Source organism: Eptatretus burgeri, chromosome 1 (assembly GCF_056783735.1).
Source record: "Eptatretus burgeri isolate ZD-2024b chromosome 1, Ebu_testis_v1, whole genome shotgun sequence".
Classification (NCBI taxonomy): Eukaryota; Metazoa; Chordata; class Myxini; order Myxiniformes; family Myxinidae; genus Eptatretus; species Eptatretus burgeri.
Window position 1 is genome coordinate 39,090,952 of NC_140961.1, and position 18,669 is coordinate 39,109,620.

Genomic DNA, 18,669 nt, shown 5'->3' on the forward strand with positions numbered 1-18,669 from the left:
CGTCTCCTCTCTTGGCTCGTCCCAACTCTTCACTCTGGACTTCTCCCACTTCTTTCCAGCTCCACCGACGACTCTCTTGAACTCCGCACAACTCTCTTTACTGACGAACGCAGCCGTTTATATAAGCCCCGTGGCTTCGCTCTTTCACCCTTGACCCTTTGCCTCCGACCCTTCACCTCTCTAACTGGCTCCCCATTGGACCGAGGAAAAGTGGGCGTGAATGCTTTTTGATCCATGAATTTGCATATAGCGTCCTCACTCCAACACCCTGGAGGCGGGGCCAATTCGCCCCAGCTCGCCGATTGGACGGAACAAAAGTGGGCGTGAGTCGTTTTTGATCCGTTTTCTGCGGAAAGTCCGTGATGTTTTTGAATACGCTGCTCGGTGCGCGCCCTGCACGAGTCCAGTATCGGTGCCCACGAGTGGCGCGATATGGTGTGGATGCGATGGTGGCGAGTTGTGACGGTAAAGGTCGTGGCGGTTGTGGTGAAGCGGCGTTGTGGTTGGTGGTTGTTGTTGTGAAGCGGCGTTGTGGTTGGTGGTTGTTGTTGTTGTGAAGCGGCGTTGTGGTTGGTGGTTGTGCTGGCTGTTGAGACGTGGTTGGTGGTGGTAGTAATGGCGGCTGGTCCAAAATAAAGATAGTAAAAGAAAAACGGCTATCCTGAAGAGTCGCAGCCCGACTGAATGACATTTATTCCCTCTAGACAACGGGTTTGGGCCTAACTACACATATACTTACAGAGATATCTCACCTAAGGGACCTGAATGGTGGTTTGCGAATTTCGTCAACCACAACAATATATATATATATATATATATATATATATATATATATATATATATATATATATATATATATATATATATATATATATATACACTGCATATATATATATATATATATATATATATACACTGCATATATGTGTGTATATGTATATACCAAGTTGTATAACACCAGGGGGTTGACTCAGCCTGTCATCCTTCCGAGGTCGGCGAAATGAGTACCAGTGTACTGGACCGGTGTATACCCCGGTTAAAATAGGTGTACCAGATCCCTTTGTTGTAAGAGGCGACGAGGGTTGCGTCAGGAAGGGCATCCGGTGTAAAACATGTGCCAAATCACTATGCGGATCATTTAGATGATCCGCTGTGGCGACCCCTAACGGGAGCAGCCGAAAGAAGAAGAAGAAGAAGATATATATATATATATGTTGTTCATCTTTCGGCTGCTCCCGTTAGGGGTCGCCACAGCGGATCATCCGTTATGATCCGCATACTGATTTGGCACAGGTTTTACGCCGGATGCCCTTCCTGACGCAACCCTGGTCGCCTCTTATGACACAGGGATCAGGATTTGGGTTTCGCCATGATTCCGGGCTGCTCTACACCCTGCCCAGTGCAGAGCCTCCGTCCTCAAGCGATCCTCCAACCCAAGCCTCCGAGTCGCCGGATTACAGGCGCACGCCACTACGCCCGGTAAGAAGATATATATATATATATATATATATATATATATATATATATATATATATATATATATATATATATATATATATATATATATATATATATACATATACATATTAGGGTGGTCCAATACATTAGGGTGGTCCAAAAAAGTCGAAAAAAAATAGAACGTTGCTCCACAGGCTTCAAATTATTCTAATATGATCCAATAAAGCGCATAAAATTTTTTAGCTTGATTGGAGGTGATTTAGAGGTCGCTCCATATGACGACTTTTAGTCTCATGACTTGAATAAATTAAATAAACTAGTGCATGCCCGTTGGTGCGTGCCCGTAGGTGCAAACAAAACAAAACAAAAAAACTTTCAAACCGCATGCCAGAACCGTCTTCTGTACAGGGGATAGGAGTCATCAGAGAAGCTTGTCGTTTCTCGTAGGGCTTTGGGATAGTCCTTTGTGCACTTCCGGTCTGCCATGCAAGGGCTCGAGATGTTCCATTCCCCACATGGGCCGTGAATCATGTGTGATGTCACGATACGGTGTAGTTCCGGATTTGTGCGTTTGTCAGGAATCTCAGCAGAGACCACGCGATCGACATCTGCTGGTGTTCTGGGCTTGTCGCGAGGTACCACGGTCAGGAGCATGTGTATATGGGGAAGGTGACGCTTTTGCGTTTCCTTCACCATCACATAAGCGTCCACATGCCCCAAGATGTCATTCTTGAGGTCTGCTTTGAGTGCTTCCACCTTCATATGAAACACCCGGGCGATGATATCAGGTCTTTCATTGGCTGACTGACCCTCAAAAAGTGATTGTTTAATTTCTGGCCACTTTGGGTTGCAGGTGAATGTTAGGAAAAAGTCAGGTTTTCCCTTGACTCAGACCAAAGCCATTGCATCCTGAAACTCTTTGGCATACCAACGTGGTGACCCATAAATTGACGGCGGCAGAATGGTGAGGCGTCTAGGTAGCACCTCAGCATCACTGTTCAACGCATCAACGATGATCTTATACTTTTCTGCGTTAATTGACTTCTGGTTGCAGCGAATCCAATTGAGACGGTGCGACTCAATTTTTGCCATCATGTCGCATACGTACTGCTGTGTCAACTTTCCACCACGAAGTAGTAGATTGAAGTGATGAGTAGGATCACGTACTTGGAGATGGTAGCGGGAGAAAGATGTTGGCGTTATCCCTGCTAACTCAGTGTGGTACCCCTGGGAGCCGCAGGGTAGCAGAAGTATGTATGATAGAGGGTCATACGCTGGATGCATGGCGTCTATTGTCTGTAAACCTCCTCCTCTGAGGTGAACACCGACTGCCAGCCTTCCAAACTGCTCTGTTGTCATTGCCCCTGGAGCAATGACAGCCACATCGCTGTCTGGTGAGGGAAGGTTGACGGTACCATGATGAAGGTCTCGGCGCCACGTGCGACCTGTTAACACAATTTTCAGTTCATTTGCGCTATCATTATGAACCACAAACTCAATGGCTGATTTGAATTGCTGGACGTATGGGTTGCACTCATGAATGGCCTGTTGTGCTCTGAGCAAAAAATGCTCATTCAGGCTACTGTTCGAGGTGTGGGCACGACGAAACTCCAGCTCATGGGCTGGATCGTGAAAGTAGATCTGAGCAAAGCGTGGGGTACAACCCAGATCAGCAAGAGGAGTACCAATGTAATGGTAAACCTTACCTTGTATGCGCACTCCAGGATTGAAGCCAGGCATACCTATCTCTCAGACACCGATACTTGCCATTGCCAGCGCGTTGTTATACTGTTTCGCGCGCTTCACAAAGTCCTGGTTAAGGAAAAGGTTTTTAATAGCATCTGGAGGTTGTGATGGAATTGAACCGGGATTTGGATTCGTAGGATCATGCTTAAGGTCAACCTTGCCGTGGTTGCAGCAAAATCCTCTTCTCTCCTCGGTCCACACAAAAGCATCACAATGTGAGCATTTAGTGCATTGAAATAATGAGGTCCTGCTTAACGCGTGCCTGTACTCAACATGAAGTTGCTCTCGGAAGAAATCTGTATCATCGTATCGAGCAAGGTTGCGATTCTCACGGTGAGCCTGCTCTAGTCTCGCACGGTGTACGTCCTGATGGCGCAGTGCATCGCTTACTTGCCGGTCTTCTCACTGGTGAGGGATTTCTTCTGCACGATGCCTTGCCTCGCGTCCAGTGTTGTCTGCCAAGCGAGCAGTTCGTTCTTCATCCGTTTCAGCTGCACGACACCTTGTCACGCGCGTAGCGTCGCGTGTCAAGCGAGCAGCTCGTTCTTCATCCGTTTCCTCTGCACAGCGCCTTTCCTCGCGTTCAGTGTTGTCTGCCAAGCGAGCAGTTCGTTCTTCATCCGTTTGAGCTGCACGACGCCTTGTCATGCGCGTTGCGTTGCGTGTCAAGCGAGCAGCTCGTGCTTCGTCAGATTCCATTGCGCGTGCACGACGCGCAGCTTCGTTCCTTCACTGTCATAAACGACAATTGGATTGGGGCATTGTGTTTAATAAAATCGAGAAAGTACAGAAATCGAGAAAGAAAGAATACAGTAAGTCGATAAATCAATAAAAAAAAAAAAATCGAGAAAGAATACAGAAATCGTCACTGACTGGATTGGGGTATTGGGTTTAAGAAAATCGAGAAAGAAATCGAGAAAGTACCAAAATCGAGAAAGAAAGAATACAGTAAGTCGATAAATCAAGAAAAAAAAAATCGAGAAAGAATACAGTAATCGTCACTGACTGGATTGGGGTATTGGGTTTAAGAAAATCGAGAAAGTCATCGAGAAAGTACAGAAATCGAGAAAGAATACAGTAATCGTCACTCTCCGGAAGTGAAGTCCTCACTGTCCGGAAGTTCGCATACAGCAGTTACGATTATTCGCAATTTATTCTTAATGGCCAATTATTCAATTATCGCCAACGTATTTTGCCTTTTCCCAATGTAATCGCAAGGAAAAACACAAAGAGAAGAGGAAAGAGAAAAAAACGTGCAAAAAATAATTTACTTCCTGCTTCAGAGCATACCAGCTGACTCTGATGTTCCCCAAATTTATGCACCGTATAATATGAAAACGATCATAACTTGGGGCATTGTTTTTATCTATAAATGCGCATAAGAAATCGAGAAATTATTAGAATACACGGAAAAAAAACGTGCAAAAAAATAATTTACTTCCTGGTTCGGAGCATACCAACACTCTGATCTTACCGAAATTTATACACCGTCTAATAGGAAAACGATCATAACTTGGGCCATTGTGTTTATCTATAAATGCGCATAAGAAATCGAGAAATTATTAGAATACACGAAGTCATCACTCTCCGGAAGCCCGTACGTTGTAACCTGTAATAGGGAACGCGGCTGAGCTTCCCTTCACCATCGGCCACGCCCACGCAACAACGTGTCTTGCCATTGGTTTGGTAAATAAATGGCCATAACTTGCGAAGCACTTGTCCAATTAATATCAAACCTTGAAAAGGCACATCCTCAGGACCCCAGCAATATATCTGGCAAGTTTCAATTAGATCGGACCAGAGGTTGTCGAGAAACAGCGGACACACACACACACACACACACACACACACACACACACACACACACACACACACACACACACACACACACACACACACACACACACACACACACACACACACACACATTGCTGGAATTACAGATAGATATGACCTAAAACAAGATTTATCATGACTGGAGTTGAGTAACTAATCCTACTCATTTCGATATTTTCTAATCTATAATTAATTTGTTGTCCGTCTAAACATTTCTTAGAGTAAATCAACCCCACTGAGTTTGAAAATGCAGTCCATTTTCACCTAGGAAGTTCAGAAGTGTACGGATTCGCATCTCACCATACCCTAATTTAATATAATAATAACTAAATAAATAACTAACATATTTTTCGTGAATCATTGAATCGAAAACACTGGATGTTGAGCCGGCGAGAAATAAGTTCAGGCGGGAGTGGAGACAGCAATAGAGGCGAAGATGATAGTGGTATTTGGTAAATGAGACGAAATATTCTAATAGTTTGTAATTCCATTGATTGAAAAATTAGGGTATGGTGAGATGCGAATCCGTACACTTCTGAACTTCCTAGGTGAAAATGGACTGCATTTTCGAACTCAGTGGGGTCGATTTACTCTAAGAGTAAATAATTATATTTACAGACAACAAAATAATTATAGATTAGAAAATATCAAAATGAGTAGGATAACTCCAGAAATGATAAATCTTGTTTAAGGTCATATTTTCGAAATGGTAGTGAATTCAATGTCGGTGCAGTCATTTCTTAGAGTAAATCGACCCCATAGAGTTCGAAAATGCACTCCATTTCCACCTCGGACATCCAGAAGTACCCGTAATCGTACCTGACCATACCCTAATTTAACCAACTCATGAAACTAAAAGTCATCATATAGAGCGACCTCTAAATCACGTCTGATCAAATTAAATTTTTTTATGCGCGTTATTGAATCATAGTGGAATAATTTAAGGCTTGTGGAGACAACATCTGAATTATTTTTAATTTTTTTGCTGTTTTTGGACCACCCTAATATACATATATACATATATATATATATATATATATATATATATATATATATATATATATATATATATACATATATATATATATATATATATATATATATATATTGTTGTGGTTTCCCGGCGCATCGCCACGAGCACGAACCTCGATGGAGCAGTGGGGCCGTCTCGGCTCGATCGCCCAGAATTACAGATCGCCGGCCCAGAGAAGTCCGAGATCAGCGAGTCCTGGTTATTTTGGACCGAAATACGCCAATGGGGAGATCACGTGGGGTAGGGTTAATTGCGAACTTCAACTTACCAAAGTACCCACATGATACAGCTACCGGGGTACTTCACCCTCGGCGGAACTCGTACGGAAGCGAGCCCGTTCCGTGTGCGATGCCAAGTGGTTTTATAATCGCCGAATTCCGCCGGCCCAATTATCCTGTTACTCCGTTACAGCGGCAATGGCTGCTCACTTTCCCACACACACGACACACCCAGTAAATGGAGAAATTACACGACGAGTTGAGTACATTTAAACAATTGGGGGTATTAATTTATAATAGGCAGGGAATGAGGGAAGCACATAAGAGCAGATTTATACTGACTATCAAGCAATGCATGTATGTACAGTCAAAAACACTAAGACAATTCACTACTTAACACACTGGTGCCACAAACAAACACACGCACACCAGGACAGAAATGGACCCCTAGGTCTTAAATGGGACCTCCAGCCCAGGGGACAGTCGGGCTGAGGGTCAGGGTACCTGGCCACGAGCGCGCAGCTGGACATCCCCTGGTCTTGAGACTGGTGTCGCCGTACCAGGCAGGCGGAAGGCGACGACACGAAGCTCTGGAGCAGGGACGAGGTCGTTGCAGAAGCCAAGGTGATGAGCCCGGCAGAGAAGAAGCAGGAGAAGAAAGCAAGAAACGAACGACAACGAAATCTCCTCAGAACACACCTTATATGGCCCACACCCGCTCAAGGAACGCTTCTCTCCTCCCCACTCGCCCTCCCATTGGACCGGAGGCCCCATGTGACTCCTCGTCCGCTCCCGATTGGACAGGCGCGCGGTGGGCGGGGCACTCCCTCCCTTGGGCGGAGTCTCCAGCGGGGGGCGTTTGTGGCTCCGCCTACGGCTTCACCTCAGACCGCGTGGTTAATGGTGACGGTGCTGGGTCGGAGGAGAAGCGGGGAAGACGCCGGCTCCCCACCGATTGGCCATAGTAGCGTGGTGACATCACCTGGACCTGCCCCTGGCACAGGAAGCTGAGCAACATGTCTCTGCAGGGCTCCGCCCACCCGACGTTGGCCAGGGCGAGGTGAAGGAAGCGAGGCGAGGGCGATGCGGTGTGGTCGGCGGCGACTTCGGTGGTGCAGTCGGTGGTGTAAAAATAACAGAAAGAAAACCTGACTATAAAAACAACTTCACAGCGCATGAACATTCAACTACCCATTAGACGAGGGTCGGGACCCTAACTGGCAACATGTAATTACCGATATAACTGAGCTAAAGGACCTGAATGTTGAGTGCGATAGCTTTCCAAATCCACTATATATATACATATATACATACATATATATATATATATATATACATATATATATATATATATATATATACATACATATATACATATATACATATATACATATATACATATATACATATATACATATATATATATACATACATATATACATATATACATATATACATATATACATATATACATATATACATATATATATATACATATACACACACACACACACACACATATATACAGGGTGATTCAAAAGTCGCACCCGATTTCTGTTTTTTCGGCTGTCAGATTCTTTCTGGGAAGTCATGTTGTTTATAATTGTCTTGCAGATTAATAATTTTCGTAATTTATTTATTTTTGATTTTGTTTTGCAGGTTATTGCTGCGAGTTTGGAAAGTTACTGAATTTGCACCAAATTGTGCTTAATGGCACAATTTACAGACACAATTGTTCTACTGGGCTGTGAATAACCCAAGAGTGACAGTTGAGAAGGAGGTAAATTTACCTGGAGTGAAAGTTTGGGCAGCCATATCTTCATTAGGGATAATTGGAACCTTTTTCTTTGAGGGATCTGTCACTGCAGAAATTTACCTGGAAATGCTGCAGACCTTCTTTTGGCCCAGGGTACAAGATCAGGACTGTTATTTCCAGCATGATGGAGCTCCACCTCATTATGGACATTATGTTCATCAGTGGTTTTGTGAAAACTTTCCCAGAAAGTGGATCGGCCGCCGCGGTCTGATCGACTGGCCGGCATGCTCCCCAGACCTTATACCTCCAGATTTCTTTCTTTGGGGGCTCATGAAAGACCTTGTTTATCGTGAAAAGCCTCGTACCATTCAGGAATTGAACTGCTCAAATCGCTGCAAAGTTTGAGGAAATTGATATCGAACTCTGCAGACGTGTGTGCCGCTCTGTGCCTGCTCGGCTGCAATTGTGCATCGATCACGAGGGAGGGCACTTTGAAAATTGCAAGTAAAACAGCTTGGTATAGTTCCGTAATAACTTTTTCTTAAATAAATGGTTAGATAAACATGTCATTCATTTATTTCAACTTTCTTGTACACTGTAATACAAATGGCAAACAAACAATCAACTGACAGAAATCGGGCGCTACTTCTGCCTCACTATGTATATATATATATATATATATATATATATATATATATATATATATATATATATATATATATATATATATATATATATTGTTGTGGATTCTCGCACACCGGTGTGCGAATTACTGCATTTAATCAATAGCAACCGCTTTACCCACCGAACAGACAATCCAGTCGCGGCTTTCCGGATTAACGCCGGAAACCAGCCACGGGTGTTTCCAACCACACCACAACCTTGTCCGTACTCGACGCGCAACAGGGTCCGATCGCCAAATCTTCGATTTACCTAATTAATCGCGCGGGTAGATTACCGAGAGATTGAACCTCAACGGGGCCCGCTTGGAAACGAACCGCTTAAGCAGCTCGTTTCGTTTTGGGATAACCAAGCAGGGTATTATCACGCAGCCCCGTTGGACCCGATCACTTTTATTGGCTATTTAAAAACCAACTATATTCCGAATGCAGAACGGCAGCTCAAATAAGGAAAAGGACGCAACGAACGGGTGACATTTAAACAAGCACATTTATTCCACAACCAAACATGCACGTATACGGTCAAAGATGCGGTTATGCAGTCATGCATGCAAACAATGCACGTATTTAATCATGCAATGAATGGGGGTAGGGACAAGACGCGAGCAAGACAAAGAGGTACCATCGTCTATTTATTATGTGCAGTCATTTATCGACAGTTCTACTTACGGACATGGCTCACAACATTCACGCAAAAGAAACAAAGGAAATACCCCAGGACAGACGAGGGGTAGACTTGACCCCTTGAGGTCTTTATGAACACGGAGCCGTGTAGACCGCAAAGGCTCCGAGAGACCGGGCTGGCTACCTTCACCCTCGTGGTGACTTGCTGGGGGCGACCCTCGACGTCCCCTCTCCAATGACTCACAGCAAGGCACGGTGTGGCAGGACGCACGCCTTGGCTTCGCTGCGCTCCGCCCTCTCCAGTCCCCCACCGCGGCTCCACACACTGCCCACAACTCTTTCCCCTTTTCTCCACACACACAACCTCCAGCGCAGTCTCCTTCAGAGAGAGTGACCTTGCGTTCAGCGCGCCCTTTTATTTCCAAGGCGCCTCGCCCCTCCCTTTCGCCCCTCCCTTTCGCCCCTCCTCCTTCCAGCACGCGCGCGAAACTTCCAGAAGAAGGGCGTTTTCCTCGCAGAATCGGGGTTTTTCGTTTACCTTCTCCTTTTACCGATCATTGCTTCTTTTCCGCATGTGTTTGTCGTTGGGGGGAGGGGTGAGGCCGTCATCCGTTCTCCCCCGATGAATGTCAGGCTTCTCGCAACCGTGCTGAGGTGGAAATTCGGTGGTGGTGTGGTTGGCGTTATGGTGGCGTGGCTGGCGTTTTGTGGTGGTCGTGAGGGTGGTGTGGTTGGGCGGTGGTGGTTAAGGTGGTTGTTCTGAAGCGGTTGTTGAGAGCGACGTTGGTGGTGGAGGTGGTTGTTGTGAAGCGGTTGGTCCAAAATAACGATAGCAGAAGAAAAACGGCGTACTCAAAGATCACAGCCCATTAGACAATGGTGGGGAAATCTATCTGAACACAGACTTACCTGAATAACTGAACTAAGGACCGATATGGTGTTATGCGAATTTCCACAGCCGTAACAATATCAATGATTACTATTCCTACTACTAATCCACCTGCCCAAGTATATACGTACATACATATATATGCAAGTTTAGTTGTGTGTGTATGTGTGTATACATATATAAATGTAGATTTAGTTGCGGTGCAGCGATCCTCACAACTGTTAATGTTCCACCTTCTGCCAACGCCAATCTCATTGGCACAATGGCATAACCAAGAGTCTTTGGCGTCCTTGAGGACGGCAGCAGGTTTTATCAAGCCGGTGATCAGAGTAAAGATTCATGATGAATCCCAGGGAGGTATTGGCTGGTACATGTTCACTTAAGCAGCGGACATGTCCAAACAGAGAGGGGTGTTTCCTTGTAATATCGAGTGGGATCGGGCCAAGTCTAGTGATCTCAGAAATGATCCCGTTTGAGACTCACTCGATCATACCATCGAACCCAAAGGACGTGGCTTCGACAACGTGTATGCAAGGCTTGCAGGGTGTCCTGGTCCTTTTTCAGAAGCAAACGACTAACAACAACAACAGCTTCCAACTAGAGGGGGAGCACTCGGTAGAGTGCAAAACCTCCGCCGCCAACACTGCTAGGTCACTCAAGTGAACCTGATATCCTATTCATTCAATTTGACGTCAACAGTGCTCACAGAGTTATAGTTTGCAACTTTCCCTTTTACAGACTCAATTCATTCGTCATAACTACATTCTTTGAGACAGAAATTGATTTAATGTGGGTATATCCACCTGAAGTTCCAAAATCAGCCGCAATTATAATTTTGGCATGTTTTTTGTTGGAAATCACTCATAACATGTAGAAATGCACAAACAAAATCGAAATTTTGTTGAAAAAAAAGTTGCAAAATTTTCTTTTTTTCTTCTCTAATAATTATTTTTTTTGGGGGGAGGGGGGTTGGAAATTACTTAAAACATGTAGAAATGCAAAAACAAAAATTCAAATATTTTTTCAAAATGGCCACCATAGCGGCCATATTGGACTTTGGACCAAGTCCAAAATCTAATGGCATGATCCTTGGACCATACCTAATCCCCCCACCAAGTTTAGTCGAAATCCGTAGAGGAGTTTTTCCAAAATACTGTTCACAAACAAACAAACAAGCAGTCATAGACTGGTACTTACGAAATTGTCAACTTGACCTCTGACCTTGTCTAATAAAAGCTGTCTCTGGAGAAGGTAGCGACGCAAACCAGAAGTTTCGATGATGATTCTGTACCAAACCATCAAAAATCGAATGTTTTGGATGTTTGACCTCCTGTGACCTTGACCTTTGACCGATGTTGACCAAAATCTAATCAGCACTAGCCATCACCCTCCTGAATCACGTGGTGTAATTTGACATCGGTAACTTCTTCCGTTCTCGAGTTATCTGTACCAAACCATCAAAAATCGAATATTTGACCTCACTGTGACCTTGACCTTTGACCGATTTCGACCAAAATCTAATCAGCACTTGCCATCACCCTCCTGAATCACGTGGTGTAATTTGACATTGGTAGGTTCTTCCGTTCGAGTTATCGTGCCAACAAACAAACAAACAAGCAGTCATAGACTGGTACTTACGAAATCGTCAACTTGACCTCTGATCTTGTCTAAGAAAAGCTGTCTCCTGAGAAGGTAGCGACGCAAACTAGAAGTTTCTACGATGATTCTGTACCAAACCATCAAAAATCGAATGTTTGACCTCACCGTGACCTTGACCTTTGACCGATTTTGACCAAAATCTAATCAGTGCTAGCCACCACCCTCCTGAATCACGTGGTGTAATGTGACATTGGTAGCTTCTTCCGTTCTCGAGTTATCATTTTTTGGATGTTTGACCTCACTGTGACCTTGACCTTTGATTTTGACCAAAATATAATCAGCACCAGCCATCACCCTCCTGAATCACATGGTGTAATTTGACATTGGTAGCTTCTTCCGTTCTCGAGTTATATGTACCAAACCACAAAAATCGGATATTTGACCTCACTGTGATCTTAACCTTTGACCGATTTCGACCAAAATCTAATCAGCACTTGCCACCACCCTTCTGAATCACGTGGTGTAATTTGACATTGGTAGCTTCCTCCGTTCTTGAGTTATCGTGCCTACAAACAAACAAACAAACAGAAACGGAAGTCATCAATATACTTATGAAATCTTTAGATTTCGTAAGTAACAAACATACAAACAAACAAACAAACAAACAAACAAGCAGTCATAGACTGGTACTTACGAAATAGTCAACTTGACATCTGACCTTGTCTAATAAAAGCATGAATCAGTCAGAAGCCCAAGGGGAGCTTGAATTCTGAATTCATTGTGGTCTACGATTTTACACTCTGGTTTGCAGATGAGTCCCAGACAAAAACTAGATTTCTTATAAAAATTCCATTTTTTAAAAAGTGATTCAGTACCAGCAGGATATGCCAGATAATCGGTGTATTACTTTTCAGAAGAATCTGATAAAAGACTTTTTTATTTTTATTTATTTATATATATATATATATATATATATATATATATATATATATATATATATATATATATATATATATATATATATTATTCATCGCTGTTCCAGAATTTCGACAACAGAGTTTTAAGCGTCCTAAGCGATCGCAAAAACCGAAGACAAAATTAAAATCGAAGTTAAAACGAACTCGTAACGTCGAGCGAAGCAAAAATACACCATTACTCCACGCAAAACCTTAACGTCACTCAACGACGCGTCTGCTCGAGCGCACTGCATCATGGGACGACCCGTGACGCGTCGAGTGAAATATTTTTTATACAATCTTAAAACGTCTCCAAAACATCCGATTTTTACCAGAATTTCGACAACCGAGTTTTAAGCGTCCTAAGCGATCGCAAAAACCGAAGACAAAATTAAAATCGAAGTGAAAATGAACTCGTAACGTCGAGCGAAGCAAAAATACTCCATTTCTCCACATGAATTCACGGAATTATGTTTGACCTCACTGTGACCTTGACCTTTGACTGATTTTGACCAAAATCTAATCAGCACTCGCCATTACCCTCCTGAATCACGTGGTCTAATTTGACCTTGGTAGCTTCTTCCGTTCGAGTTATCGTGCCTACAAACAAACAAACAAACAAACAGAAACGGAAGTCATCAATATACTTACGAAATCTAAAATTAGTCAGAGACTGGTACTTACGAAATCGTCAACTTGACCTCTGACCTTGTCTAATAAAAGCTGCCTCAAGAGAAGAGAGCGACGCAAACCAGAAGTTTCTACGATGATTCTGTACCAAACCATCAAAAATCGAATGTTTGACCTCACTGTGACCTTGACGTTTGACCGAATTTGACCAAAATCTAATCAGCACTTGCCATCACCCTCCTGAATCACCTGGTGTAATTTGACATTGGTCGCTTCTTCCATTCTCGAGTTATCATGTTTTGGATGTTTGACCTCACTGTGACCTTGACCTTTGACCGATTTTGACCAAAATCTAATCAGCGCTAGCCATCACCCTCCTGAATCACGTGGTGTAATTTGACATTGGTAGTCTCTTTCGTTCTCGAGTTATCGTGCCTACAAACAAACAAACACACAAACAAGCAGTCATACACTGGTACTTACGAAATTGTCAACTTGACCTCTGACCTTGTCTAATAAAAGCTGTCTCCAGAGAAGGGAGCGACGCAAACCAGAAGTTTCTACAATGATTCTGTACCAAACCATCAAAAATCGTAACGTCGACCGAAGCAAAAATCTCCATTTCTCCACGCAATTATTTTATCAAAGTCACAAAATCGTAATATTCGGCCATCCACCAACAATCTTTACATAATCTGACGGCTTAGCGAGTCAGGCATGCGATGACAACCTTTACTGGGATAAAAAATGACTTTTAAACACCATCTTTATCGAAAACACCGTCAGCGCGCACACGCAAAACCTTTACGTGGTCAACGCCGCCTCTGCTCAAGTGCACTGCACCACGTGACGACCCGTGACGCGCGAGTGAAATATTTTTTATACATTCTTAAAACGTCTCCAAAACATCCGATTTTTTACCAGAATTTCGACAACCGAGTTTTAAGCGTCATAAGCGATCGCAAAAACCGAAAACAAAATTAAAATCGAAGTTAAAACGAACTCGTAACGTCGAGCGAAGCAAAAAATCTCCATTTCTCCACGCAATTATTCAATATTATTTTATCAAAGTCACAAAACCATAATATTCGGCCATCCACCAACAACCTTTACATAATCCGACGGCTTAGCGAGTCAGGTATGCGACGATAACCTTTATTGGGATAAAAAAATTATTTTAAACACCATCTTTATCGAAAACACCGTCAGCGCGCACACTCAAAACCTTAACGTGACCCAACGATGCGTCGGCTCAAGCACACTGCATCATGGGACGACCCGTGACGCGTCGAGTGAAATATTTTTTATACAATCTTAAAATGTCTCCAAAACATCCGATTTTTACCAGAATTTCGGCAACCGAGTTTTAAGCGTCCTAAGCGATCGCAAAAACCAAAGAACAAAATTAAAATCGAAGTTAAAACGAACTCGTAACGTCGAGCGAAGCAAAAATACTCCATTTCTCCACGTGAATTTACGGAATTATGTTTGACCTCACTGTGACCTTGACCTTTGACCGATTTTGACCAAAATCTAATCAGCATTAGCCATCACCCTCCTTAAACACGTGGTGTAATTTGACATTGGGAGCTCCTTCCGTTCTCGAGTTATCATGCCTACAAACAAACAGAAACGGAACTGATCAATATACTTACGAAATCTTTACATTTTCTAAGTAACAAGCAGTCAGAGACTGGTACTTATGAAATCGTCAACTTGACCTGTGACCTTGTCTAATAAAAGCTGTCTCTCGAGATGGTAGCTACGCAAACCAGAAGTTTCTACGATGATTCTGTACCAAACCATCAAAAATCGTAACGTCGACCGTAGCAAAAATCTCCATTTCTCCACGCAATTAATTAATATTATTTTATTAAAGTCACAAAACCATAATATTTGGCCATCCACCAACAATCTTTACATAATCCGATGGCTTAACGAGTCAGGCATGCGACGATAAAAAATGACTTTTAAACACCATCTTTATCGAAAACACCATAAGCGCACACACGCAAAACCTTTATGTGGTCAACGCCACCTCTGCTCAAGTGCACTGCACCACGTGACGACCCGTGACGCGCGAGTGAAATATTTTTTATACAATCTTAAAACGTCTCCAGAAATCCGATTTTTACCAGAATTTCGACAACCGAGTTTTAAGCATCCTAAGCGATCACAAAAACCGAAGACAAAATTAAAATTGAAGTTAAAACTAACTCGTAACGTCGAGCGAAGCAAAAATCTCCATTTCTCCATGCAATTATTCAATATTATTTTCTCAAAGTCACAAAACCATAATATTCAGCCATCCACCAACAATCTTTACATAATCCGACGGCTCAGCGAGTCAGGCATGCGACGATAACCTTCATTGGGATAACAAATGACTTTAAAACACCATCTTTATCGAAAACACCTTCAGCGCGCACACGCAAAACCTTTACGTGGGTCAACGACGCGTCTGCTCGAGCGCACTGCATCATGGGACGACCCGTGATGCGTCGATTGAAATATTTTTTATTCAATCTTAAAACGTCTCCAAAACATGCGATTTTTTCCAGAATTTCGACAACCGAGTTTTAAGCGTCCTAAGCGATCGCAAAAACCGAAGATAAAATTAAAATCGAAGTTAAAACGAACTCGTAACGTCGAGCGAAGCAAAAATACTCCATTTCTCCACATGAATTTACGGAATTACGTTTGACCTCACTGTAACCTTGACCTTTGACCGATTTTGACCAAAATCTAATCAGCGCTAGCCATCACGCTCCTGAGTCACGTGGTGTAAATCGACATTGGAAGCTTCTTCTGTTCTCGAGTTATCGTGCCTACAAACAAACAAACACACACACACAAACAAACACACAAGCAGTCATAGACTGGTACTTACGAAATCGGCAACTTGACCTCTGACCTTGTCTAATAAAAGCTGTCTCGAGAGAAGGTAGCGAAGCAAACCGGAAGTTTCTACGATGATTCTGTACCAAACCATCAAAAATCGTAACGTCGACCGAAGCAAAAATCTCCATTTCTTGACGCAATTATTTAATATTATTTTTTCAAAGTCACAAAACCGTAATATTTGGCCATCCACCAACAATCTTTGCATAATCCGACGGCTTAGCGAGTCAGGCATGCGACGATAAAATAAAATGACTTTTAAATACCATCTTTATCGAAAACACAGTCAACGCGCACATGGAAAACCATTACGTGACTCAACGCCGCCTCTGCTAGAGCGCGCTGCACCACGTGACGACCCGTGACGCGTCGAGAGAAATTTTTTTATACAATCTTAAAACGTCCCCAAAACATCTGATTTTTACCAGAATTTCGACAACCGAGTTTTAAGCGTCCAAAGCGATCGCAAAAACCGAAGACAAAATTAAAATCGAAGTTAAAACGAACTCGTAACGTCGAGCGCAGCAAAAATACTCCATTTCTCCATGTGAATTTATGGAATTATGTTTGACCTCACTGTGACCTTTGACCGATTTTGACCAAAATCTAATCAGCGCGAGCCATCACTCTCCTGAATCACGTGGTGCAATTTGACATTGGTAGCTTCTTCCCTTCTCGAGTTATCGTGCCCACAAACAAACAAACAAACAGAAACGGAAGTCATCAATATACTTACGAAATCTAGTAACAAACAAACAAGCAGTCATAGACTGGTACTTAAGAAATCATTAACTTGACCTCTGACCTTGTCTAATAAAAGCTGTCTCCAGAGAAGGTAGCGACGCAAACTAGAAGTTTCTACGATGATTGTGTACCAAACCATCAAAAAATCGAATACTTGACCTCACTGTGACCTTGACCTTTGACCGATTTTGACCAAAATCTTATCAGCACTTGCCACCACCCTCCTGAATCACGTGGTGTAATTTGACATTGGTAGCTCCTTCCGTTCTCGAGTTATCGTGCCAACAAACAAACAAACACAAACAAACAAGCAGTCATAGACTGGTACTTAGGAAATCGTCAACTTGACCTCTGACCTTGTCTCATACAAGGTAGCGACACAAACCAGAAGTTCCTACGATGATTCTGTACCAAACCATCAAAAAAAAATCGAATACTTGACCTCACTGTGACCTTGACCTTTGACCGATTTTGACCAAAATCTTATCAGCACTTGCCACCACCCTCCTGAATCACGTGGTGTAATTTGACATTGGAAGCTTCTTCCATTCTCGAGTTATCATTTTTTGGATGTTTGACCTCACTGTGACCTTGACCTTTGACCGATTTTGACCAAAATCGAATCAGCACTAGCCATCAGCCTCCTGAATCACGTGGTGTAATTTGACATTGGTAGCTTCTTCCGTTCTCGAGTTATCTGTACCAAACCATCAAAAATCGAATATTTGACCTCACCATGACCTTGACCTTTGACCGATTTTGACCAAAATCTAATCAGCACTAGCCATCACTCTCCTCAATCACGTGGTGTAATTTGACATTGGTAGCTTCTTCCGTTCTCGAGTTATCGTGCCTCCAAACAAACAAACAAACAAACAGAAACGGAAGGCATCAATATACTTACTAAATCTTTAGATTTTTTAAGTAACAAGCAGTCATAGACTGGTACTTATGAAATCATCAACTTCACCTCTGACCATGTCTAATAAAAGCTGTCTCTGGAGAAGGGTAGCGACGCAAACCAGAAGTTTCTACGATGATTCTGTACCAAACCATCAAAAATCGAATGTTTGACCTCACTGTGACCTTGACCTTTGACCGATTTTGACCAAAATCTAATCAGCGCTAGCCATCACCCTCCTGAATCACGTGGTGTAATTTGACATTGGTAGCTTCTTCCGTTCTCGAGTTATCATTTTTTGGATGTTTGACCTCACTGTGACCTTGACCTTTGACCGAAATATAATCAGCGCTAGCCATCACCCTCCTGAATCATGTGGTGTAATTTGACATTGGTAGCTTCTTCCGTTCGAGTTATCGTACCTACAAACAAACAAACACACACACAAACACAAACAAACAGAACGGAACTGATCAATATACTTACGAAATCTTTAGATTTCGTAAGTAACAAACAAGCCAGTAGGCCATGAGGGATTTGCTAGGATCAAAGCACTGGATACGATGCTTTTCATTCTGACTGATCCACCGACGAAGATTCATTGCCAAGACGTATTGGTTCACATACAATTGTTCCTCTGCATTGCAAGATTTTTCCTATTGCGTATTTTGCCAACTGGCACTCCTCATAAAAAAAAT

The 18,669-nt window shown here is 42.9% G+C and overlaps 1 protein-coding gene across 6 annotated transcripts in view; it reads right to left on the minus strand.

The window, feature by feature from the left end:
* ORC3 (origin recognition complex subunit 3) overlaps window positions 1-18,669 on the minus strand; it is a 119,872-nt gene that overhangs the window by 94,371 nt on the left and 6,832 nt on the right. For 4 of the 6 annotated variants that reach the window (XR_015057857.1, XM_085880169.1, XM_085880198.1 and 1 more), the window contains exon 4: window positions 1,840-3,936. The exons of the other annotated variants lie outside the window; for them this stretch is intronic. Coding sequence is in view for 3 of the 4 variants with exons in the window: in XM_085880169.1 (XP_085736295.1) it covers window positions 1,840-2,220 (381 nt within the window). In the remaining variant the exon portion in view is untranslated. The remainder of the gene's footprint in view (window positions 1-1,839; window positions 3,937-18,669) is intronic. 6 annotated transcript variants of the gene reach the window in all.